The sequence below is a fragment of the Ambystoma mexicanum genome, chromosome 10 (genome assembly GCF_040938575.1).
Source record: "Ambystoma mexicanum isolate Mex_15411 chromosome 10, UKY_AmexF1_1, whole genome shotgun sequence".
NCBI lineage: Eukaryota > Metazoa > Chordata > Amphibia > Caudata > Ambystomatidae > Ambystoma > Ambystoma mexicanum.
The window spans coordinates 607061985-607088768 of record NC_090932.1 but is presented as its reverse complement, the minus strand read 5'-3'; the positions used below and the strand labels follow the sequence as shown (position 1 = coordinate 607088768).

Sequence of the window (26784 nt, the reverse complement as noted above, 5' to 3'; positions counted from 1 at the left end):
TATGTGAACCCTGTAAGCTTACAGTTATTTTTGGTGCCATCTGCATTGCACCTTAGAAATATTAGTATGACATATTGGCTATGTTTGCTGCAGAAGGAGGTGGTCCTTGTTTTTTTAGTGGTATTGTCGGGAAATCTACTATAGGTTCTGATTTGTATTGTAAAAGGTTTCTTTTTTTGAGGTACAGGGTACATATCTAGATGGGGGTGTATAGTGCCCATAGCCTGTTGTATTCCAGGATGCAAGGAATGTCAGCATTGACTTTGTTTGCATAAAAGTTAACTAGGAATAGACTATTGAGTGTACGTAGATGTGAAAGTGCTATGTAACTCCTATCTACTTTAAAGACTGTGCTGCCAATGTCAATCAATGCTTGATCTAGGGTTAGACCTTGTGATTTGTAAATAGTGACAGCATAAGCAAAATATAGAGAGAATTGAACTCTGCTTATGTACATATCTTTGAAAAGAAGGAAACGTCCTATTGTGCGGGCAATTTCTTTAACTTGCGCAAGTTTGGCAACTGTACCAGTTGACTAAACCTTGTTCTACGTGAAGGTTATGTTTTAGAATTACTCTGCAGTTTAGACACAACATTTAACATTTTCTCCAATCCAGCTTCTAAGCTATTTAGTCGTGTTGTTGCTTGCTGACACATGGGGCATGTCATGCTGTGCACTTCTAGTTTGTCTGTGGAGGTGATATGCAGTATGGGTGGCATTTCTTTTTTAACATTGTTTCATTAAAATGACTGCAGCTTGCTAAGGTTGGCATTAAGGACATGCCTATTATATTTTGTTGAGTTAAATGTTCCATTAAATCAGGAGCAGATATGTTTCGCTAATACAGCTCATGGATTAGTCTACTATTTAAGATGAATTTTGCATCTTTACTAAGCAGACCAGTTATAATGCTTTTTAAAATGTTAGCATAGGTGAGCTCTGCAGGCTGATGCATGTTTTGAGTTAGTTCTCTGTAGTGAAAATGTTGCCACAGATGTACGTTTCCTATGTTGGCAAGTGTTTTGCGGCACTGTTTGTGTCCTAATGTTTTGAAAAATAGGTTGACCTTTCACTGGTGTTAACTGTAGTCTGGGTTAATTTTGTCCGCATATGGAAAAAGTGAGGCACAACGTCAATAAAGCAGTGCGTGCTTTTGTTTGCGATGTTGGCATGACACTGTTTCATAATAAGAACATTATTTGATAGGGCCAACATTTTTCGGCGAGATGGAGTCATCCTAATTCATGTGGGTAATCAGATTTTCGTGGAGAACATTTAAAATGCTTTGAAGCAGTTTTGTGAAAGTGAGAAGAAATAATTAAATTCAGTTCAATGTGTTCTTAGGTCAGTTTGCAAAAGCAAAAACAAACAAAAAACATAAAAGCCAAAAAACTGTTCTTTTAAGAGCCACCCTTTTTGAATGCAAAACAATTAAAATGATTTCTATTGTCCTGACCCTGGAATCTCTTAGATGTCCGCGGACTACTGCACTGTCCGCCAACTATGCAGGCTGGACAGAGGCCTGTGACTTTTTTTTATCACTTCTTTGTTTTTACTGTGAAAGGTGGCTTCTAAAGGAACCTTTTATTTGTACCAACCACAGGGATCAAGGGGCAGGTAGAGAGAGAAAGATGTTTGGCAGGCCTTAATCATGTAGGCGGCAGTGTTTCTCATGCTCCTTGACTGCAGCCTCGAAAGCACTCTGAAACTGCTCCCCCTACAGATCGGTGCTTCACAGTACATGTGTAGCACTGTGACCTTCAAAGGTAAGGTTCAACAGTGTTCTATATTGCCTGTGAAGCTGCTGCTGAGATCCTATTCCCCAAAGGAGTATTCTTTGTGGTGACAGGAGCAGATGAAGATGATGGTGTGGAGGAAGTTAACCTGGTCTTACCTGAGAAAGGTATTGGGCGGATTTGGTGTGGCGCCCCATGGAAATAGTCCCGTAGGAATACAAAGCCAGGTTTCCCACGACTGAGTACAACTTTGCACTCAGTGCATCGAACTTTGCTTGCACGAGCCTTTGGAATATTTCCAACGGTCGTGAAAAATTGCCAAACCCAGGACTCACTCTGAGTACTGGTGACAGGGACTTCCTCCACTTCATCCTCTTCTTCTTGATCCTTCTCTTCTGCATCACTGTGCCTGTTACCCTCTGCAGGCCCTCCAGGTTGTTGAGGTGGTGATGGTGGAGGTAGCTGGGAAGGAGGGATGGCCATAACAGATGCCATTATGGTCTCCAATAAGTTCTGCAAAACAGATCTGCAAAGCAGGTGCTTTCTCCTGAATAGCCAGAATGAGAATGAGGAAAAGAAATGGGTGGGTCCCTTTAGAAGAACCGTCCATGGATAGTCGTACTGTCCTCATACTACCAAGTCACAAAAAAGCCTTGAAAAGTTGTAAAAAGTTGCAGGATCAACATAGAATGGGTCTGGGAGCTGTGCAGGGGTAACGTTTCTGCTTGAAACACCATGGATTGGCTGGAGAAGCACTTTTAAACTAATTAAAAGTGTGCCACATGAAAAAAGGACATGTTCGGACATCCCGCCTCTCTGGGGGCACCTCCATTTTGGGTGCAGACATCCCAGACAGTCACTCCACGGACTCATAATGGGAGTTTTAAAAAAGGAAGGGAATACCACACAACAATAAAGAAACCTTTTATAGTACACAAAATATATTTATTCAAGAAAAGGATGGGGTATTGGAGTGGAAAACATAAATGGGAGGATTAGGAATTTGTGTACAATAATTATGAGGGGAGGAAGGGAGTGAGGTTTCATCAAATCATTTTTGTTTAAAATTTTCAGAATTTGATGGGTATGATTGCTGGGGACAAGGGGGCAGGTGCAAGAAGGGCAGTGATAGAGAACATTTTCAATGACATGATTTTTGACATACTGTAATAGTTCCTTAAAGTCATTACTTAGTTCATCCAATTATTTGTTCATGATTTGAGTATTTACAGTTGGGGATAGGACTTCTCTTTCTGATTCTTGGGATTGTGAATGATTAAACTGGCGAGTGGTTTCTTCATGGAAACAACACTGTAAGAAAAATAGAAATTATTATTTTAGTAATGTGTGTACAAAAAACATTGTTTTTTTCATTTGATTTAATTGTATAACAATTGTTTACAAAACAGCACAAAAGTTCCAAAGAAGAGAGAAACGATTCCATCCTCCTGTTTCTTCGATTAGCAGTTCAACTTTGTGTAAATTTAGATACGCTGATTTGCTTCATTTAATTGACATAACCGCCTTCTGAGTCCCTTACGCTATGCCAATTTGTTTCAAAAACATTGCCACTGTGATTGACCATTTTGTGTTTTCACCACTCATTAGACTGGCCCACAATGAGTCCTCGTCTAAAGTTCTTCCTTTAGTCAAGATTTCCACAAGGTATGTGTCTCTAGCTCCTTGTGTGCCGGGACACTTCAGTAATAGGTGACGTATTTTCTCCATATGATCTATCTAGCAGAAGCGACATGCGTTCGTAGGGGATTCACCTCTGATAGCCAAGATTTAGTTTGTCCATATCAAGTTCAGTCTGGCTCTCAAGAAGATTCTTCCCAAGGTTTTGTCTGGGAATTTCTTCAGATACGCTCGTGTCTCATTGATTTTCATGCGATGGCTTGGGAGGTTGTTTGTCAATTTGTAAGTTGCAGCCTTTTCTGTCGTTTTGATCCAGTCTAGTTCCAACAATTGTTTTGAGACTTTGACTGGATTTCCAATGAGGGACTCCTACATCATTGCTATTTCATCCAGGAGACTGATGCAATTGTCTGCCCAAAGAGACACATTATTTGGTGACATTCAAATATCTATTGTATACCATTGGAGATGTTATCTTCACCCAATTCTTCTTTTGGGGAGTTCTCCTCTAACCATTCAAGTGTGCTTGCCATTTCTATGAGGAAAAAGGGCTTATATTTTATAACACATTTTTATGTAATGAAAGGTAATCAAACAAAAATAAATACAATGCACTTACTATTTAGTGAGAATTTGTTGTCCAGTAACCACCTGGTGTTACTTAATCTGTATGCAGTGTTTTAGTGAGGAGATTATATGAAGTGTACAGTTATGGTTTGTGATTTGTGCATTCCATTGTAATGTGTGCTATATAAAAATAGTAATAAGTATTTGTTAACGCAATTGTTTGTACAAAAAGTTATATTTGTCTGTTGTAAACTTAGTTGTAATGTTAGGTACATCTGTTTTTTGGTTGATGGGATCTTTTTTAGGTCTCCCCTATGATTCTGAGTATTGTAAATGCCGCCCGACGTCTGCAGACTACTGCGCTGTCAGCAAACTCCATATCTGCCATATTGGGGCGGGCAGCAAATAATGTTGGAAACTTGTAGCAGATTAAAGCGCACTAGTAAAAACCTTTGAAATTCACTGAAAAAACTTTGTTAAAGGGATGTTATGGTTAAGTTGAACTTACAAAAACCCATGAAATTCACTGAAAAAACTTTGTTAAAGGGACGTTATGGTTAAGTTGCACTAACAAAAACCCATGCAATTCATTGAAAAAAGGTTGTTAAAGGGACGTTATGGTTACAAGTAAAACCGAAAAACTGGAGGTGGAGTGAGTTATGGTTGCTTAGAATACCATAACTGGCGAATTTCAATGGTTTTTTGGTTTTACTTGTAACCATAACGTCCCTTTAACAAAGTTTTTTTCTGTGAAAATGTCGTGCCTATAGGCGTCCTGCCTCTGTTTGTTTGCTGTCTCCCCAGCCGTTTGTTTTGCACATTTTGTGCTGTTTTTCATGAAAATGGGTGTTCCAATAACCTCCTGTCAGCTGCGCTTTCTTTTCCTTTTGGATTGATGGATTGATGGATTTTATTGGGTCCCCGGAGAGTGCGGTCTCTCCTTTTTCCTCCCTTTCTTTCAATATATATATATATATATATATATACAAAAAGAAGTGGATTGGAAACCAATCCGAGTCGCATCGGCACTCCGGCTGTGTTTCCAGCAAAACGTTGTATTTCTCCAATTGATCCACAGTCTTTGTGTATTGTGCAATTAAAGTGTCCTTTATTAGTTAAAAATGCATATATATTAGAATATTCCATTTGAGCCAAATCACACATGCCACAACACCACCTAGTAACCATTTCTGGAATTTTACCTCCAGTTCAGAGTCACATCAGCAAGGCATTGTGGGTATTCAAAATAGCTCAAATGCAAGCCTTGGAGCAAAAGAAAAAAGTCCTTTGCCTTCTGATGTCATGCCCGGATTTCATTGTGTGTGGGAATTACATGCCCTCCAATACAAAGGCAACAATGAGTCCTTCATTTCCACATAACATTCACCAAGACTAACCGTAGTACAGTCGTGTGGAAATCCAATGTAGAAAAGGACTTGTGAACCTTGGCTTGCGCATGGATGGTCTAGCCTTCGAGGAAACACTGGTTATGTGACCTTTCTCTCACTCTTGCTGTATTGTTTCGGTAATGAAGCAAAGTTAATTGGTACACAATCATCCCCTGAATTCCCAGATTCACCTAGAAATGATATTGTGTCTCCCTATTTGTTCCCCTTCTACGGTTCTGATTGGGCCTATATAGATGCATCCTGCTTCAAACTCTTATTGTTGGACTTGATAGATGATTGTAATTATTTCCCTGTTATCTTTGCTGTATTTCTTGCACTGTAATAGTGTGACAATTCTGTTATTTTATTTTTACACTTCTTCTTTTAGCAGTGTTAAGAGTTGCAGCACTGGGCTAAGAGTCAATAGCGCAAAGTGCAGTTAACTGCAGTCTTCGGCAGTTGGCTGTGATGAACATTGGTTCAGATGCTGGCTTTGGGGAGTACCAATTACCTACACCTTCCCAGCACTTTAAAAGACCCGCCTGGGCAAAGCCGCAGTGAAGCGTGGTTAAGCAAAGACTTCGACAGCCTGGGCTGTGGGTTGCATGTGGAGGCCAGTATACAGAGAGCTTGGAGCACCTTACCCTCATAGGAATTATGCAATTTAGAACTACCATTGAGAAAGGTATGCCATGTGTTGACAAGGCGATTGGTATTGGCACTGGGCAGTGATCATTGAGTCAAGCAACGTCCGTGATACTGCAGGCAGCGATTTATTGCTTCAATATTTAGCAAGCTTGGATTTCCTAGCTGGAAGTGGATTTTCAACCCGGATTTTTCTGCTGATAGTGGCCCTACAAGCCCTACAAGTATTGTTGCATTACTAGTTGGAGTAAATACTCATTATCATTTAATTGCCTCATACCTGGATGCACTTAGGGCCTCCAGAGCAGTGCATGGGGGTGGTGCAAGGTGTTTGTGGAAGTCTTCCCCTGCATGGTGGAAAAGCTGTATCATCAAGTAAACCAACGGCACCGACCCCATCCATCTACTATCTTACTTTGTGAGGTCCCCAAACTGTGTTGTGGAGAGATACTGAGGACACCTGAGGTAACCAGTGGAGGTTTATCCTGCTTAACAGCATTTTGTGCTTATACAGTGCATTGCACTCCCGCTTTATCCAACGTGCATGTCCCCGATTGACCTTGGCACGGGACGGGGGGACAGACTATAGCAGTCCTTTAAGCTATTGCGCCTTCCCCACCTGGGGGCTGACCAATTTTACAATGTTAATAACTGATGGAGAGGAGAGCCTGAGGAGGCAGTTAACTTACTCAGCTACCTATTGACCAGCATTTAGATGGGACTGTAAGCCCGTCTCACCGCTTGATACTCCAACTGCTTTTTTAAAAATGAATTATTATATTTGTAGCATAGTGCATTCAACCAATTTGTTATGATAATATACTTATTACATCTCAATACCTACATATTTTAATATTTACAGTGATAGGTTGTTGTACCTTTTTATTTGATCTATTTGTGTGAGACCTTTTAAATCATTAGCTTGTTCTTGCATTTTAGGTCTTATGTACCATTTAATACTCATTTTTTAAATCGGCTATTTTTTCATATAGTATTATTGTATAACTGATTTATGCAAATGATTTAGTCAAGTTATGGGACTTTTTAGACAAATAATCTAAACTTATTACAGGCACAAGCTCTTGAAGCATTTCATCCTTGGACTAAGATTACATCCAAGCTACATGCAATTAAGCACGTGTGTTTAGCACTCTGTCCTACAAGGTCTCTGGATCTATTACTATAATTCTTACTTCCCTTATATGTTGATAGCCTTATCTAATTTATACTCCATCCTCATTTTGGGAGTATCTTAAGCTCTTGTAAATAGGATATGGCTACCAAACAAAAACATCTACCAAGATGTCCTACCCCAGCCTCGAAAAAAAGCACAATGCTGCTGTTCTTCCTATAAAGGGTCATGTAATCAAATATTTTTATTAAAATGTGGATTTCTCCATTAATAGAAACACGAATAAATGTAACACCAAGAAATCAACATCGCAAAGTAAACTTATACTCTATACTATTTGAGGCACCTTGAGGGAAGCCCACTAATTTCTTCAAGCTTCTGTTCTGAATCTTCTCTTAAATTGTGCAATCAGCATAGCCCCAAAACTCTCTCCCATAGGTCATCAAAGTGCAAACCTTGACATTGAACACCCCCAAACATTTATCCAACATACGCCCACCATACATATGATAAAACTTAAGCAGGCCGCACATAAAGCCACGACCTCCTCATCAGTAGCCCCAACATGCCCTAACCATTCCCCATTCTTGGTGAAAAGTAATCAGCGGTAGCAGTATGATTTTACCACCTCGATCCTTTCACCATCAAGGACCCAAGTTGAACAATGTGGCTCATGTGCTCTTTAACGATATTGAAGTCCTACTTAAAGACCTAAACCCAAATGTTAAGACACAAGGGAAGAACCAAGCATGAGGGAATTATAAAGAGACAAAAGAACTATCTTTGACCCTGAACAGTGGCCGGGCTATTATGATAGATGTTGAAAACCTTGAGAAATATGAAATACTGAAGTGGGCTAAACAGGGAGGGGGTGTAGCTTTATGCTCCCAGTAGTTGTCTATGAACCTTTAGAGTCTGCACTCCAGGGAACTCCATCTCCATCTCCATCCACATTACTCCTGAACCTGAAGAAAATACAATTGATCTAATTACTCCAACTATTCCCTTATCAAATAGATTTTCTCCACTAGCAGAGCCCACAACTCAATTAAAAGCCATAAAATCACACACGTTCAAACACTCATCTTGCAACTCACACTATTAGCCTTTCTCACTCACCATCCAACACATACCGCTCAACCACAAGGAAGATTTTCTCTGATTGTAATATAGATGTCCAAGCTCATGCATCATCAAGTTTTTCACAGGAGCTCCCTAGGAGTGATCATATTTCTATTGGACACTTTATCTGATCTATCCAAAGAAATAGTCAAATTGTCTGAATAGTTGTCAGAATTAAAACTAGTGGTGGATAAAATATTGAAAGGGCTTCCAACGATTGTAAAATCCCAGAAAGAGCCTAGGTCTCACCACTCTCCTGTCCCGGGAGGATAGCTCAGCAGCAATTTGCTCACCTTGGAAGCAAGACGACACAAAGCAACACAGGTTCTATCCCCGGGTCCGTGCTTAGAAACCTCTGGGTATTTAAGCACATTATAAATATGCAACTAAGACAAACAATTCCTGTAACAGTTCCTCAATGCCCACGGGCTGTGTGAGCGCTTTAAAAATGCAAATACATAAATAAATATAATAACCTACGCAATACTACAACCGTGGGACTGAATAAACCCAAGTTGGATAGACCGCGCCTCCCGATTGGAGCCTCCTCTTGCGTTAGAAATCAAGAGAAAAGTCTCCAATTCTGATTCTCAATGTCATTAATAATCATGAAACCTCAAAACTTACCACCCACCCTCGAAGTTGTGAAGATATCGGATGTACTGAGCACCCTAATAGACTACCATTAGGTAACAATACAGAGGGTCTGCTTACGCAGGCCCCCACCCACCAAAGACTAATAGGGAATCTCCTCAGTTTTCACTGCACAATAGGCAGGATGGTCCTCAAAATCTGAAGCTGGTTAATCGCTTCCTTACGACTAAAGTACCCAAACGTAAACACTGTGGCAAGGTAGGTTGGCAATCCATAGCTAATAAGGTAATACACTGGTAAAGGCATAAAAAGGTTGCTTATTTATTATTAAGAATGACATCTTAGAGGTACATGGGTTCCCTGATAAGGACATCCCTGGGTTGGATAATATTATGATAGCACTCAGGGACAGGCAGCTAATAGAAGGATTACTTGGCATAGAATAAAGATCACTACCACCACCAAGCTTACAAATAAGTATTTGCTTTGCAGAGGAAACATGCAATCCATTCTCTAATGGAACCTGCAGACATATATCGAGATGCCCTAAGAAATCTAACCTGAACATTACTTGTGGAAATCAAAACTCTCCACCGGGTTAGAATGGGGCCTTCTGCTGATGATGTAGATTGACGTAATAAAACCCATGCCTTCAGCCGTACTATTCAAGAGAATCTCCCAACCAATGGGGGACCTTATCTTGGCTTCGCGATTCTATCATGGAACATTGCTGGTCTAAAATCAAAACTCTACCCAGACTGGCATTCCTTTCTGCATCAATGCCAGATAATATGGTTTCATAAATCCTGGATGGTAGTACATTCAGGAAAATCAGGTTATGCCAATTCTTTCAAACCAGTAGTTCCAGTTGATGGAGGTAGACCTAGTATTGGCATGACGGTGTGAGTAAATACTACTGTACAAGCTCACATATAAGAGATGAATACTACCTTAATTACTACACTTTATCCTATATATATATAGGATATGCAATGCCTTAAGCTAACTTTTCCTGCCTCATTTTTGCTGTTAACCAAAGTATACTTACATAGGCAAGTATGGCAATGTCCCTCTAGTTCTTAATGAATTAGAAGATGTGCCAATATGAATATTCATGCTCTAAGGATATTCCCATTTAAAACATTCTGGGTGATTTGAATACACAAATTGAACCAATTCCAAGCCTGATCAATCGGTACGATGAGGAAGATTTCTATTGGAACATTCCTGCCTTATACTGCCCGCCACCTAAGCGTACTTACTATCAGGCCAAAGAGATTGCCACCACACACTTTATGCCGGGTGTGTGGGTTTGTAATAGATCCCTAATTGGCAACCATCCAGCTGCTCTTACATTCAGAAGAGGTCTCCAGGCACACCAGATTGATTACATTTTTCTGGATGTGAGCAGCTGAAAGCTTGGGAAATCACACGAAATCCTTACCAGAGCAGAGGGTGACAACCCTGTTTGTTTGAAACTAGCAGGAGACACTGTTCATGACTATCCAGTTACTCTTCAAGACCACAATATTAATATTACACTTCACAGCAATCAAAGATGTATTAGATGGGTAGATTTTGACTACGAAAGCAATGCTTCAATGCTTCAATGATTTTTGAAACTGCCCTACCCATTTTGAATTTGTTTTCTCTGTGAAGCACATCACGGCAAATATGGTAGAAACCTTTTATGCAACCTTAATTACTACGCTTTATCCTATAATTACCAAACCCTGCTGCATGATTAAGGGTGAACTTGCATAATACATGGTATGACTCTAAATGTTGCCTGGCTAAAAGTAATTTACTTAAGGCGCTAAAAACTAATAATCATAATGATCAGAACTCTTTCTTGAGAAGATTTTACAAAGACCTGGTCACCAAAAAAAAGGGAGTAGAGGGGGCTAGATGGGAACTTATAAAAAACGCATCTGAGAATAATGGCACCTGTTCCTTACAGAACAATGTCTCTGACATCCTTAAAGATTCTCAACACAATCGTGAAGTAGAATCATATATCGTGGCAGATATTTGGTATCTTCATTTTAGTTCCCTATATGCTGCCCACACTGAGTCATTTACCCCTTTTGTAACTTCGCAGGTTGTTTCTTGTTCTCCACTGGTATTTACGGTTAATGAAACACGTATGGCATCGATAGAATTCCTAAAGACCTTTATAAACAAAATGAAAATGTCTGGGTACCAATTCTTACTGACCTATTCAATCTTTTAAATATGATAGACTACGTTCCCTCTAGTTGGAACTTAGCAGAGTTTGTGCCCATATATAAGAAATATGACAAACAATTACTAGGGAATTACAGACCAATCAGTCTTATTGATAGTCTTTCTAAAGTCTACAGACAATTGATACTTCAGAACTTAGAGAATTGGGTGGCTGAAAAGAATATTATCACAAACCTTTAAAAGTGGACCAAGTACAATACAGCTGGCCCTTTATTTATACTCAATTATTAGTAAACATATGATTTTAAACAACGCTACTCTTTTCTTAGTCTTTGTTGATATTAAAGCAGCATTCGACTCCATTGATTGTACTATTTTATGGAGCATCCTTCCAGACCTTGAAATTCTCACTAATATTTTACACCCTTTAAAAAAACTGTATGGCACCCCTTCTGCTACAGCTAGGTTTGGGCCGGGTGGTGAAATAACTAGCCTCTTTCTGTGTCACAAGTGGAGTTCCTCTGTGCTCGCCCCGCTATTGTTTTTATTATATGTGAATTACTTGATTTTTAGAATTACAAATTCAAACTGTGATGCTCCACACATTTCCAAATGTAAAGAAGTAATTTTTACATATACAGATGAAAAGGCTTTAATATCGAAGACTGAAATGGGCATTTTAAAACAGCTATCTTAATAGAGTTTTTTAAAGAAAGGAAACTTTTAATAAATCGCTCCAAAACAATGGGGATTGTATGCCATGCTGTTGGTAAAATCTCTATCAACATTAGTATACAAGGAGAGAGACTCCAGTAGGGACGTTTTTACCACTACCTCAGAGTGAGATTCCGAGATAAGGCCAATTGGTCAGGCCAATAGAATAAAAGCAAGCTCATCCTTAAAAGACGATAAGGCGTTATTCATACACTGGATATCGATTACAGTTAACAGTCCACGATGCTTATGCAGCCCAGCCACTATCTGCTGCTCTGTGTGGCTGTACAATTTGGGGATATGACGCTATAACTACCTTGTCTATAATTGAATCCAAATTCATAAAGAAAACCCTTAACCTTTCCAACAGTACCCCTACCATACTGTTGTTGTTGGAAACTGGCTTCAGACCGCTCAGGTTTGCGACTCTCACAAGGCCTTTCCTCTTCGGACTACGTCTAAATTCCTCAGTTAATTGTTAATTTGACGTTATATAATAAAGCATTTGGAGATGTAGTCGCACGGTTAATGGCAAATAATGGAAATTATACAAACACTTGAATAACGTACTGTAAAGTATAGGGATGCTGCACCTCCTAATTGCAAATGTTTTTATTACACAAGAGTGTAAGAGAGTAAGAACACTGCGATTATTTTCACAATGTTCACGCTTCCAATATTGAACTTTTTTAGGAGGAATGCGTTGTTTTCAAATAGCCAGTTATGTTTTGTATTCTTTCACAAATCGCTTGTATTTTGTCTCACACTTGCGATATCATATATGTATTGTACTTTTATGGGTTCTGCTCAAAATAAAGTAATTGGTTGATTGAGTCAATTATTGCCTTCAGCTGTGTTATGCTGCCTTACTCTGATTAATGTCTTGCAACTACCCCCAAGTGCGTTTGTTAAGTAATTTGCTTAAGTATATTTCTTTCATCTAAATGGGATATTTTGGCAACGCCACTATTTAATATCTTGTTAACACCTCAGATTGTATCCACATACTCTGTTAATAAGGCAAGTATGCTAAACAGAAACAGAAGCTCTGGATTCAGTTTATTTGTTGTAAAACATTTTTTTTAAAAGTATGAATGCCAATCCCTGTTCATCATGTGGCATGGTCATACATAGAGGAGTCTGAAGTATTCCCAGGAGAACCCCAGACTCTGGTGACATAGATGGGGAATGTGGCTATAGTACTCCATTGCAGCAGCCGAGTCTCTATCGCCAACCTAATCCTACCAAAGCATGTATGATGGCTCCACCTCCAAAATTAGTAGAACACGCTCATTACTATTCTGTTTCTAAGGCATTAGAGTGCTACAGAGGAAATAAAGCAGCTGGTAGACAAAACAGACATAAATCAGGGATCACATTCCAATTGTCCCACCTGCAGTAGAGATATTGCACATGTGGGGTGATGGTCAGTTGTGATGACGGTAGGGTTCGAGACGGTTTATAAGGCCGTAGCCTATTTGCTAGGTGCTTATGGGCAATATTCAAGACACTTATAGATACTTGTGTGTGTGATACTGGCATCCTTAACTTTATTCTCAATTGGACTGGTAGGTAGCCAGTGGAGGTTGTGCAGAATTGGAGCAGCATGAACCTGTAGGTTGCAATGCTGAATATACTTTCAAAGTCTGCAATCCTTGAATTAAAGTCTTAGAAGCATCCATATGAAGAGAATTTTATTTGCTAAGCCAATCACCAGGAATTACTGTGCAGTAGCACCCACGTGCATTTCACTAAAACCAGGCCACGTTTGTTTAAAGAGCATTATGTAGTAGCTAGTGCCAGTAACAAATTCATTTACCTGAGACGTCATATAAAGAAGTCAAAAGTAATACTCATCATTTTCATCTTTGGGATAGCTGGGGTGGCCTAAGTAACTAGCATCAGGGAAGCTAGCTGGGTTATGCCCTTATATGTGTGACCCTGATGGTTTATAATTCTCATCTTAGTTGTATTGTTATTTAAGATCAAGGGTTACTCTGTGTGCAATTCTGAATGGCAGAGATGATGTCAGCTAGATGTCTATCATTATGAGCTGGATCCTCTGGATGTATGACTAGCAGGGAGGGATCTACATAGCATTGATATCCCACATTCGTGCTGCTAAGTTCATACAAAGGTTTGGTGTGCATGTGAAAAAGGGAAAGAGTTTCCCCCTGAAGAACCCTGCAATGCATGGGATTAGGCTTTGTCATTAGACCATCCAAAGTCACTCAGTTAAAGCAGAGAACCTATGCCCGCCCCAAATACACAAATACAAAGTATAACACTCTTAGAGTCTGAAAAATGCAAAGGAGAAACTTGTAAATAAGTACAATATAATGGAATAAAAAGGTACATTCAGTGTTACTCCATGCCTTGATGGAACCTAGAATGATGGGCCTCCTTAAAAGTGCAATGTATGGCATACTTTGCATCCAAGAGTGAGAGTACAACTAACATACAGCATTTAAAAGGCATGGCACTAGTTTTGGCAGTTAGGTGGTGCTGAAATCACTACCTATAAGCTAAAACTATTGTGATGGGAAGTAAAGATGGGAGAGAGAGGAGAAGCGAGGAGGGACAACAGCTTATCGGTGTTGTTTGGTGATTTACCCATCCGTTGACCACCCATAGTCATGCTAGTCCCTATGGCCATTCTCACCCACTATTTGCCCCTACCTGCCCAAAGCACATCCACCTAGGATTTCTTTGAATTTAGCCTTGTAAAAAGTAGCAGCTTAATTGCGGCTTTAAATCACTTGAAACTAATCCTGAACTAATAAAACTGTCTTTACCAACGGTGCCTTTGCTACTGATTATATGTCTCCTTGCATGTGTTCCTGCATCAAATTCCTGTTAAAAACAAGCATTTTCAAAGCTAACAATTTTGGCTAATGTATAGGTATTAGATAGGCATTGTCCAGCTAGCAACATTTGCTAGCTGAGCCTATTATATGGGCAGGTAGTACTATTATGACAATGCATGGAAAATTCAGATCCAATGCCTACATAAAAGCAAAATCTTTTGGCTTTGCCAAAGCTTGTTTTATTTTGTGCCATAGCAAGAAAACAATCTACAGTGTTATTGGCGTGAAGTGCGTGGGAACACAGACAATGGACATCTGCTCATGCATGTAGGTCTGCAGACCACCCTCCTTCCTCCACACTCCATGACATTAGTTTTGGCTTACAATGTGTATGCACTAAACCTAGCATTTCGGTGCTGGACTGCCCCAGGGCAGGACAAAGACTGATATGTTTGGGATATTTCTTCTCTGTGAAAGATAGTGAGCTAAAGACTCTGGGTAAGTCTCTCGTAACCAGGACTAATGTCTGGCAGAGGGACTCCCAGGACCCCACTTGTTAATTTGCATATATAAATAACTTTGGGTCTCACCCTAAGTTACTAGGGGAATCCAGACGTGGACCCCTTGCTCACTATTCTTAGAGAGGCACAGCTCCTCCCTACTGATGAGGTCCAACCAGACCGAAACACGAGTCTGGGGATGCTGTTGGTACTCTTGTTCAGAGGAGAATTGCCAAGCATTTCGGTGCTGGACTGCCCCAGGGCAGGACAAAGACTGATATGTTTGGGATATTTCTTCTCTGTGAAAGATAGTGAGCCAAAGACTCTGGGTAAGTCTCTCATAACCAGGACTAATGTCTGGCAGAGGGACTCTCAGGACCCCCCTTGTTAATTTGCACTAAAATTAAAACATGGTGTTGAAATGTTTTATTTTCGGGTGCTTTATAACGCTGATTAGCACTTCTGCTTTTATATGTGTATGAATCTTATTTTTGACTTAACTTTCATCTTATATTTGTGACTTTGAAGAGGAGGTTCAATTAGTCATAATTGCATCGTTTTAACACCAAATATAAATGATCATTTCATTTACCTTGTAGACATCATGCACTGTAGTAAGCCTGTCAAACCTCAGGTACATGGAGTTCAACATGCAGACTATCTGGATAGGTTCGCACTGGGCACAGATGTTGGTAAACGTCACAACATCACTGAACAATATGGTGCATTCTTTAAACTCCCCTAAAAGGAAAAAAAAAGTCAGAGCATGAATTGAGTATTTCTTCGTGTTGGTAGTCAGTTTAAACAATGTATGCCATGAAGACACGAGCATAATCATATCTAAATTTGGTGTTTAATCATTTGCTTAAGTATTTCTGTAATTTCTGAAGTCAAATATTACCAAAATGTAAAGTTTATGACATACAGGTAAATGCTCAGGGGTGTTCCACCTACACACCAAAAACAAGAGAGCTATGCCATTATATAAACACAAAGGATTTGGTTGAGATCCATTAACCAAGCGTATTGGCACTTTCTTTAAAAGCATTGATTCAATAATTAATATATCATGTCATCATGGGTTATTCATTATGTATACAAATTCCATTAATTTTAATATTAGCCATGTATTCAAAGTACACTTGATTACACATGAATTGTAAAAATATAGACATAAACATAAATACTGGAAAAGGCGAAACATGACTATTACATGTAACAATTGAAAGACACGAAGTACATTTCATATAATGATCAATGACTACACAATGAAAATACATAAATACAAAAAAAACATTACATATATACTTCTTCAAATAGTTCATCAAAATATCTCTCCTTGAATCTCTATCTTCTACTTTCGTGTTTTGTAGGAGAGTTGATTTAAACGCATGGACGATTGATTAACTGAAAAATATGTTGACTTGTTACTTAACTGTTATTCCTGTTCGTTTAATTATTATAATTGTATGTAAGGATTTTACGTGAATATGCTTTAAGATTTTAAGGTCTGTCTAAAGTATATGTATGAATTTGGCAATTCTCCCAAACCGAAATATTGAAACTTTAAAAAAAAAATGATTATTTTACCAACAAATACACCTTAAAATGCTAATTCTTAACATGCTGTGACTTCAAATCTCACACGTTGTATACTGTTATTATAGCAATTCTTCATAGTATCATCAAGTATAGCTCAACACTTGACTTAACTACCACTATTAAAGTACCCACTACTTTTCTGCCCTTTGCTTTGGACTGTGCCCCTTGGTGTTTGAGGCACGCACAGTGATGGTGAGCCCCTGTGAGCTGTGCATTTTAGGAAGCCTCCCTCTGTGGTCTATTGAGTTGGATTTTCGTGCTGTGGCTAGTGCTTTGGCTACTGTGTCTACCCACCTAAAGTTTAACCAATTCTACATTGAAGCGAGGCTACAATCTGACCAGCCAAGTACCACTCTCTCCTTATCTGTTCTACCTGCACCGTTCTGCATCAAGCTGCCCCTGGTTGTGAGGGCTTGTCAGCTCGGAGAACGTTTTCTTTTCTCCCTTGTTCAATCTACTGACTGCCTGCTCCTCCGGGGGCCCTGGACGTTGCTCCGGCTTGCTGGCACGAGACATTTTCTAACACACCTCTTCTGATCCAGTGTACTGCCAATATCATCAAGTTGCCCCTGATTGTGAGGCAAGCCAGCTTTAAGAACTGCAGTCCCTTTTGGAGGCTACCTGCTGTTTTCCGGCCCCTCTAAGGGTCCTGGGCAGTGTGCCTGGCTACTCTCCGTCATGTGTACTGGCCTTTTTCATTCTGAGTGGCCCATCGATCGGCCACCATCTATCTGCTGCGGATGCTTGTTACATCAATGCCCAGTTTGGCTGCAGTGGTTAGCCCTTGAATGTTTTTCTCTGCTTTTTTCTACTATCCTCTACTTTTTACAATGTTGTTGATTTATCTTGGCTTCAATACCCCAGTACGGTCGTCCTTCCTCTTAGTTGGTACATTTCTGTATTTCATGTTAGTGCTGCTTCCATCATTGCATGTAAATGTCAATGTTTCTCTCTATGTCTAGTCCTATTCCTACTCACTGGTCTTCTCACAGATTTCCTCAGTCCCCTGCTTCACGTAATACTTCTAATATTCTCTGTCCACCCTTGGGTCCCTGAGATTCCTGCATTAATGTCGCACTCTGGAACTCTGTGTCGATGAATAAGAAAATGCATTCTTTTCTTGACATTTTCTACAACTCAACCTGCACATTCTATGCATTACTGAGACTTTGTTCACATCTTTCAACTCTGCTATTGCTGCTTCTTTATTCACTTCTAATACTGTGTTTACTGATACCTCTCGTTCTCTGGGTGTTTGGAGGGGGTACTTAAATTATTTATCGGCCCTCCTCAAGGATTCATCTTAATTCTCTCTTGTTACCTACTTTTACTTCCTTTGAATACTCTACTTTCTACTATTTCTAAGTCTTGTGCTGTGATCTATCACCCTCCTGGTCCTCGTTCTACCTTATGTGACGACATTGATGGTTTACATAGTGTTGTCCTGCCTTACTCTAATCCCTTCTTGCTATTGAGTGACTTTAATCTTTCTTCTAGTCATGCCTCGTCTCCATTTCTGGCTTTTATTGACTCCTACTGACTCCCCCCGCTTCTTACTCCTCCTTCCCACATCTCGGGATCCCCTTTGGATCTTATGTTTACCTCTTTGATGTCTACCTCTGAGGTTTCTATTTGCCCTATTTATCTCTCTAATCATAATTTGCTTCTATTTTCTATTTATTTTCCTGTTTACGACACTTATTTAACCCCACCTGGTCCTACCCTTTCTTTTCTTCTTTGTGATCTTCGTACCTTCAATACCCCCCTCTTTGTGTCCTCCTGTATTTTAACTCTTCCATCCCACTCTACTTTTTCAGCTCTCTCAATGGATGATGCTGCTTAAGATTTCTCTGTTTCCCTTGCTACTTCACTTGACACTCTATATCCTCTCTCTAAATGTTTTTCTTCTCGTAAGCCTTCCCATCCTTGGCATACTCTTTATCTTTGCTCCATGCGAAGGACTCCCCGTCAACTGAAGCATTGTTGGCATAGATCTCAATCTGTGTCTGACGGTGTGTTTTTTTCCTCCTACCACACTTTATATAATGAGGCGCTTCTTTCTTCTAAATGTCTCTATTACTCTGATCTCTTGAACACTCAATCATGCCATCCACGCCATCATTTCCAATTGCTCTCTCGTCTATTGTCTCCCCCTCTGCCTGATCACTCCCTTCTCTCCACACTTACTGCATCTCACTTTGCTAACTTCTTTACTTCTAAAGTGAATTCTGTCCATTCTGCTATTCCCCATACTTCCCTGTTTTCTTCTTGTTCTATTTATTCTTCCCCTTCTATTGTAGTTTTTCTGCCTTCTCACCTACTGTGGTTCTTTCTTCCTTCTCATCAATTTCAAATTCGAACACTTCTTTACTCCTCTCTCAGACGCATCCTACTGCTTATCCTAAAGATCCTGTTCCATCCGCTCTTATTTCTAAAATCTATGCTTCACTCAATTCTTACATTACTAGTCTTCTTAATATCTCTATTACTACTTCTACTTTCCCTCTTGGTCTTAAACATGCCATTATTCCTCCTGTCCTGAAAAAACATTTTTTGGATCCTGCCATTCCTTCTAATTTCCATCCTTTCCCTTCTTCCTTTCATTCTAAGTTATTGAAACACCTTGTTTACTCCCAGGTTTATTCTTTTGTTACTCTTAATTCTATTCCACCTCGCTTTCAGTCTGGTTTTCGACCTCTTCATTCTATGGAAACTGCTCTTTTATCTGTCTGTGACTCTCTCCGTTCTGCCCGTTATGCTAAACACTCTTCTATTCTTACACTCTTCGACATATCTGCTGCTTTTGATATAGTGGATCACAAACTACTTCTTCTCTCCCTTTCTTCTTTTGGATTTTCTGGTTCTGTAATCACATGGTTTCAATCCTATCTCTCTAATTTCACCTACTCAGTATCCTGGGCTGATGTTAGTTCAGATCCCCTTTTTCTTCTACACGGTGTTCCACAAGGTTCTGTTCTTGGCCCATTTCTTTTCTCACTGTATACTTCTCCTTTAGCCAAGATGATCTCTTCTTTTGGGTTGGTTGTCTCATCACTTTTATGTCAACTATTTCTATCCTTTTCTTCCTTCACACCTGATATACACATTAACCTCTCTGCATGTCTTTCTGCTATCAAATCTTGGATGTTGGACCATTTTCTTGTCCTTAATCTGTCTAAGACTGACATCCTCGTTTTCCCCCTTAATACTATGCCACTCCCAGTCTCCCCTCCTTTTGTCCTCTTTCCCATTCACATCTGAAGTTCTCTGTGACTGCCTTCAACCTTGGCCTTCGTCATGATACTAACGTTTTCTTTGCTCATCCTATCCTGATCACATCTCGTTCTGGTCGTTTTCATCTTTTTAGCACTCAGAAATGTAGACTTCTTTGCAACTTCAGTGCCACAAAGCTTTGAATCTTTTCTTTAATCTTCTGTCGATTATGCTACTGTTCTGCAATCCGCTTTGGTCTTCCTGTCTCTCGTCTAGCTCCTCTTACATCTAGCTTCAATTCCTCTATCTGTCTTTTGTATGCCGTACCTATTTGTGACTCTATTTCTCCTTCTCTGGCCTCTCTTCGATGGCTACCTTTCGACTCTCAACATAAATTCAATTTTCTCAGTGTAGTATTTAAATCTCCTTATAGGTTTGCCCCTACCTATCGTGCCTCTCTTGTCCCGTCGCATACTCTTCGTTCCCAAACTCATTTCTTTTAGCTGTGTCTCGTCCCACATGTGCTTCCTCACGTTTCTGTTCTTTTTCTCTACTGGCTGCTCTTTACTGGAATGCTCTCCCTCTCTCTTTGCAGTCTATTCCTTCTTACTCAATCTTTCGTACTGCCCGAAACAATGTCCTTACTGCAACCTTAATTGTATTTTGAGTCCTGTTGTAAGTTATATTGTTTTATTGTATCCACTTGCTAATTTTATTGTATTGTAAATATGGTTCTGTAAAGCGCCTTGGCGTAAGGCGCTATATAAATAACGAAAAAATATGAAATACAAAAATGCTTGACTAAACTAAAACTCATTTTAATCCTACACATTAAACTGCGTTGTCCCTATATATTGACTCCTATGTCACAGCTTTGAAATTGCCATTATTCCTATTTTACAGAATTTTTGAGCTATAGCAATTTGTATCTCATTCCTCAGTGCCAGTGCCAACTAGCTAGAAACTGCTGCCCGTCTTTCTACAAATGCTGGTTTCGATGAATAGTCTATATTTATACTTGTGTATTTGAGAATTTCTGTTTTGTGATTTCGATAGGCAGGGAAACAATGAGACTGCCCGGAGAAGACGAGACTCAACGAACATGTGTGCTATTCCTTTTCTGGTATACTGTCTCTACACCTAAGTGTAATGCCCTCTTCATTAGGGAAGGTATGTATAGCCCAGATAAAGAATGATGAAAAAGGCTAGATTATGAAGATAAACTCCAAGATGAGCCAGCCTCAGCCAAAAGGGATCCAGTCTCACACCACTATAGCCATCCATATAAGACCCTTAGCACACCTGGAAACCTTCAGGTAGCCCTGTTGATGGCATTGTCCACGGAGGAGTAAGAATTCAAAACCCACAATCATTTGCCAGGGACTGTAATTCAACTCAGCGTTGCCGTTAATAGAATTTGATCGCTTGTGGTCCTTCACGGCATATGAAGGGAATTTTAGGGTATTTACTCTCCTGTCTGCTGAGCATTACCACATTTCAGCAACGTCTTTATGGTCCTGCCTAAACTGGCCTGATGCTCATAGCAAGTGTAGTGAGGTTAGCAGTGTCCTGTTTTGAATTCATCATAGGCAAAGGCATAAGAAGAGGGGCTTGAGAGATCCTGATGGCCGGGGAGAACCACCTACAAAGTGATGTAAATATTGAGGTAGTTTATGAAGGATCCGCAATGTTCCTTCCCTCTTCCTAAAGTCTTAAAATGTGATGTAAAGTGAAGCAGAGAGAAATGCCAACATGCCCTTGTTAATGAGAGCAACTCACACACCTTTGTGTGCAGGATCCTGTGCGCTGTGTTTTTGCCAAGAAAGAAAAATAAAACTGATTGAGGTGTCACAGTTTTCATCATACCCTGCATGCCAGAGCCTAAACCCCATCCAAAAGGCGGTCTCCACATGGGGCTGTGGTAGGTTTTGCAGCAGGAAATAGTGCTGTACCCTAAGAAAGGCTCTGGAGAAAGTTAGGTCTCTGCACTTTACTGGAAGAGAAACTACTATCCCTGAGCCCCTGACAGGCTTACTATTGGACAGCAATATTGTCATGAGTCCACCTTCTGGGTGAAACAATGTTTTAATGCTTATTACCATAGTCTAATTAAACTTAGTTGCTATCTTCCCTCTACAGTGTTATCACTGGTGGTAGCATCAGGAGGCAGAGAGGAGGTCATGTTTCCTTAACATTTTTATTATCATAGGAGAGAATGCCTATCTTTTATAATTCTAAAGAAATCTTTGCCCTAGTCCACAAAAGAAAATAATAAAGGTGCTTGTCAGGATGTCTTTACAATGAAAATCAGTCATCTGTCACAACCCTAGTCTACCCTAATTCTTTCCCTACAACTAACAAAAAGAAATAACATAAACTCTCCCAGAACCCATCTGGAAAGTGACTTTGGTTCAATCCTATATGATCTTGGCTGGTTTCTGATCCCCCATTTTCTCCCAAAAAATCTCTTTGGTAGCTTCACAGTTGTACAGTTCAACGTCCCATATGAAAACAATTTCTCTTTACTTAGGTTCCCCCAAGCCACGTGCTTGTTTGTACAGTTCCCAATTCAAAAGTATATTATATTTCCCTTCTGGGGTTTGTTCTCTGTTACTCCATCATAGAGTATTGTGACTCTCAACCCCACTTGGGGCATAGTATTTCGTATCCCCTCCTGTGTCATAGTGTCTATCACCCTCTCTTGGGGTCTCTGGGTTTCTACCCCAGCTTGGGGTACTTTCTCTTCCTCCCTGGTGTAGAAGTATCTCTCTCTCACCTCGGCTTGGGTCTCTTTCTCTCACACTGGCTTGGGGCTCTTTCTCTCTCCATCCTCCCCCGGTTCGCTTGAAGAACCATATACCTTGGTTGCTGTGACAGTGTTCCTCCATGGAGGTGTTCTCCACAATGGATGTGGAACAGTGGCCTGGGTTCCTCCTTGGCTCTCTGTGTCTTCTCCTTAACTTTGTTTCATCCCATCAACGCTGAACATATCCACAGTGCCTTTGATTTACTGCTACCGATTGATCACTGTTGGAGTGGTCGGTTCTCCTCTTTAGATGTGGCCCAGTCTCCCGGTCTGGGAGCCGCAAAGTGGAAGGCAGCATTCCTCAGGTACTGGAGCTCTGCAACATTGCATACCATATGTTTGGGGCAGACTCTGGACTCCACCCTCCAGGGTGATGTCTCTTCCTGCTGCTCCATCTACAGGAACACCTTCCTCTTTCTGGTTTGCTCTCACAAGTCCTTTAAACTCCTGGCTGTCACGAGATTGGACAATCAGCCATTGCTGCAAGTCAAGCACTTCATAAAGGGGTCAGAAACCATATTGGCTGTTTAAAGGAACTTGCATAAAATTGTCATCTTTGATATCCATATAACCAACAGTAAATGGCAGCTAAGGGAGTATTGTATTCACAAATCCTGTCTGGGGATTCCTTGTCCTCAAAGGGAGGATCACCCCCAGTGGAATCCCGCTTGCCCTGCCCCCCAGGGCACGTTAAGCATTGTGGGCTTCATTCCCTAGTACCAAAGTGGGGGGCTCCCCCTCAGAGAGAAGGGACAGATTGCCTGGATTCGTCTGCACTTGCAAAATAGTGTCTTTTGTACCCATAAACAGAAACACATTAATAATTCTCTCACTCTCTTGTTTAGCCATTACGTATGTTTAGTCTCTTGTAGAGATAATATGTGAGCATTAAAAATAGAATGGTCTAAAAATATACAGTTCCTAATATTAGCAATACAGTAGTGGAATAGATACCCAGAATCCTACTCTTCTAAAGTGTTAAACCTACCTACTACCAATCACAAGTGTGTATGTAGCCTTTGTGGTCCAGTGAAACATAAATCATACTCACAATTGTGATGCTGAGGTTTGGCAAGCCAGGGGACAGGCAGGGTTATACAGACCAAACTCTAGACAACCCATTAGGTGAAAATGGTTAAAAACTCGGTCATGTCAAAAGATCAATGGCTTCTATGGGTAGTTAACTAAGAACAGAACAGCCTGATAGTGGTCTAGAGCCATGTATCAGAATAAATGACAGGGAAAAATGTCATATCCCCCCGCAAAGGATTCCATTCGTCTTTCTCTGTGCTTTGATGGAGCCACTTAAACTGGCTACTGAAGAACGGAGGGCAACAGAGGTTAGAAAACTCAGCACAACCCTAAACACAGTGTACCATCAGATTAGGAAAGAATGAAAGGCTAGCCTAACCAAAATATATCATGGTGTCTCTTAATAGTTCTCCCATGGAAAAATAAATGTATGTCGGAAGAATGGTGAAAAATTGCTTATTTCAGCCCCAAAAATATTGCAAGTCTAAAAATGAGAATTTGGAAAAAATTGGCAAGTGCCAATTTGAAGGCCATAAGCAGTTTACTGTCTCAGTGTGAAGGAATCTGAAAGCTGTCCGCTGTATGTTCCCATGGCAGTTCAACTTTGTAAATTTATTGAAGCAAGCATTAATAAATCAGAATTGGGGAAAATGTGATAATGTGCCGGTTTTAGGCCTAAAAACTATAATTGCAGTCTTGACCTACCGATCAAATCTGCTTGCTTAAAAGCTAACTACCACCCCCCTGTTAGCCAATCACAGTCTAACAGATAATGATGTCATTCATTTAATTAGTAGAAACATTGAAGCCAAATATGTCGTTCAACCACTTTTGAATTGAAGCCAATCCTGTTGTTATCTGTCGCTTGATAAAATAGATGCCAGTGATTTTTTCCCATAACATTCGCAACATTTTCTATTGTCAACATCTGCTAATTAAACATTCAGCTTTGGTTAGTGTTTTATACATTTTGGCTTGGACTCATGTTCTTTTTGTTCATAAGAATGCAATCACAATATCTACGTGAAATGCAATAACAATACTGATAAAGGGACCACACATTCATTAACTCATAGCAAGATGATTCGTTTTGAATAACAATGTAGCAGATAGGACAAGATTAGCAGGTATCCTTGCTGCTTAGGCAATTGCTTCTCTCATGCATGCCGCATAAAAAAAAAGTGTTTTCTAAACGCCTGAAGCTTTTAGATTTCCAGTGAACACATTAACCTTATAATGCACTTTGAAAAAGTGTAAGCAATGTTGTGTATATTTCCAGTTGTGCTTGAGAAGAGAATGCTGGCAAAGTCAATAGTTGGAATTCACATTTGTGAAATTCATCTCTGTAAATGCTACCAGGAATGTTTCATATTTGGCTACAGACTGATGTGGCCTAGTTGAAGTTTAGAGCTTCCCATATTATAGGCATACAATGCAATTCACGACAAATGGCAGTAGAATGAACATGATTTGTTGAGTGGACCATGGGCATTGGCAGTCCGAGGCTTACAGTCAAGGAATCGGGGGTGGGGGGAGTGGACACATGGGCAGTGGAGTTCAACACTACCAGACACATGGATGCATTGCTAAGTTGCACTCAGACAGCCACCTTGCTGGGACTGCCTGAATGCATAATGGCATACAGCCACATTGCATCTTTGTTCCTTGAAGGTGCAGCCTGCCCAAAGCACAAACATGCACACATGGCAGAAATGATAGTCTGGTCTGACCCAGCCAATCCAAAGAGCAAGTCCATTTTACCACACAGGTACCCCAAATTCCTACGGGTAAGGCTGCAATAGCAGAACAGGAAGGGCAACAAAAAGAGGATAAAACCGAGGAAGATTGTGGAAAGTTTGAGATGGACAACAAGTGTGAGAGTGAAGACAGTGGAGCGGGGAGAGGTGGATGTAGGAGTAAGGATTCAAGAGTGTGAGGGTGAGGTTGCCTAATGATCAGGAAAGATCAAAGGGAGGTATAGGTGAGAGCATCTGGACTGGGTGACAAAGGAGGTGGTAGGTGGAGCCAAATGAGTTTTGAGTTTTGAGTGGAGAAAAGCCACAGGAACTGGAAAGACACTAGAAGACATGGTTGACCTGGGACAGAGAGCTGGCTAAGCTCAAGCACACACACCTTTCAATCTGTTCCAAGTGAAAAGCAGCCAGTAGCCCCAAGACTGAACCTGGCAGGATAAGCAAACTCACAAATGATACTAAACGACCCGACACATAGAGAGGGACACACATTGGATGTCATTTTCACTTGGTCAACAGAGGTTGAAATTGACCAATACCTGTTTATTTCCTGGTTCAAACCTCTGGATATAGCGTTCTGAATCCCCTCCTCCTGTCTTAAAATGACAGAACCAAATTTAAGCTTAACTACGCCCTCCCGACCTTAGAACCAGATCAGTAAAGAATCTGTAACAGAACTACTATTTGTACACAATGCCTCAAACATCTCAAAAACCCAAAGGAACTCTTAGTGGAGTTAGATATCCAAATGAAAGAGATATTGGACACACGTGCACTGACAAAGTGAAATAACTGAAGACATAAAGGCAAATAAGTCAAGGAATGGTTTACGCAAGAATTAAACTCCACATCATAAAGTTCAGAATTCAGAAAGGCATTGGGCCTCATTACAAGTCCGGCGGTAACCCTGCTGGTGCTACCGGTGTGTTGCCGCCAGACTTGCAAGATTTACTGGTGCCTGGCTTGCTGATAACACTGGGGGATTACAACCCCATTGTTCCATGAAGTCGGGCGCCGGTAAATTGTAAATCTCCATTCCCATTTGAGTCCAGTAGGACTCAATGGGAATGGGGATCAAGGAAGCACCGGCACCGTTATTAACGGTCCTGGTGCTTCCGTGAAACTCTGCGGGTGGGTGCCGTGCTCGCCAGGTCTGACCCTGGCGGGCGGGATGGCACCCGCCCGCAGAGTCATACTGTGTCGGTTCGGTAACAGCGGTGCCAGTAGGTTTACCGGCACCATTGTAACCGGACCGGCACAGTCATAATGAGGCCCATTGTCATCATTCATATGATACAGAGGGATAGAAGAAATTAAATCAACATCAGCTTAATTGTAAAAAGGAA

At 40.5% G+C, this 26784-nt stretch overlaps 1 protein-coding gene across 2 annotated transcripts in view; it reads right to left on the bottom strand.

Annotated features, from left to right (window-relative positions):
• LOC138491587 (guanylate cyclase soluble subunit beta-2-like) overlaps positions 1–26784 on the bottom strand; it is a 707294-nt gene that overhangs the window by 179563 nt on the left and 500947 nt on the right. For both annotated transcript variants that reach the window (XM_069618174.1, XM_069618173.1), the window contains exon 11: positions 15624–15772. In XM_069618174.1, the coding sequence (XP_069474275.1) occupies positions 15624–15772 (149 nt within the window). The remainder of the gene's footprint in view (positions 1–15623; positions 15773–26784) is intronic.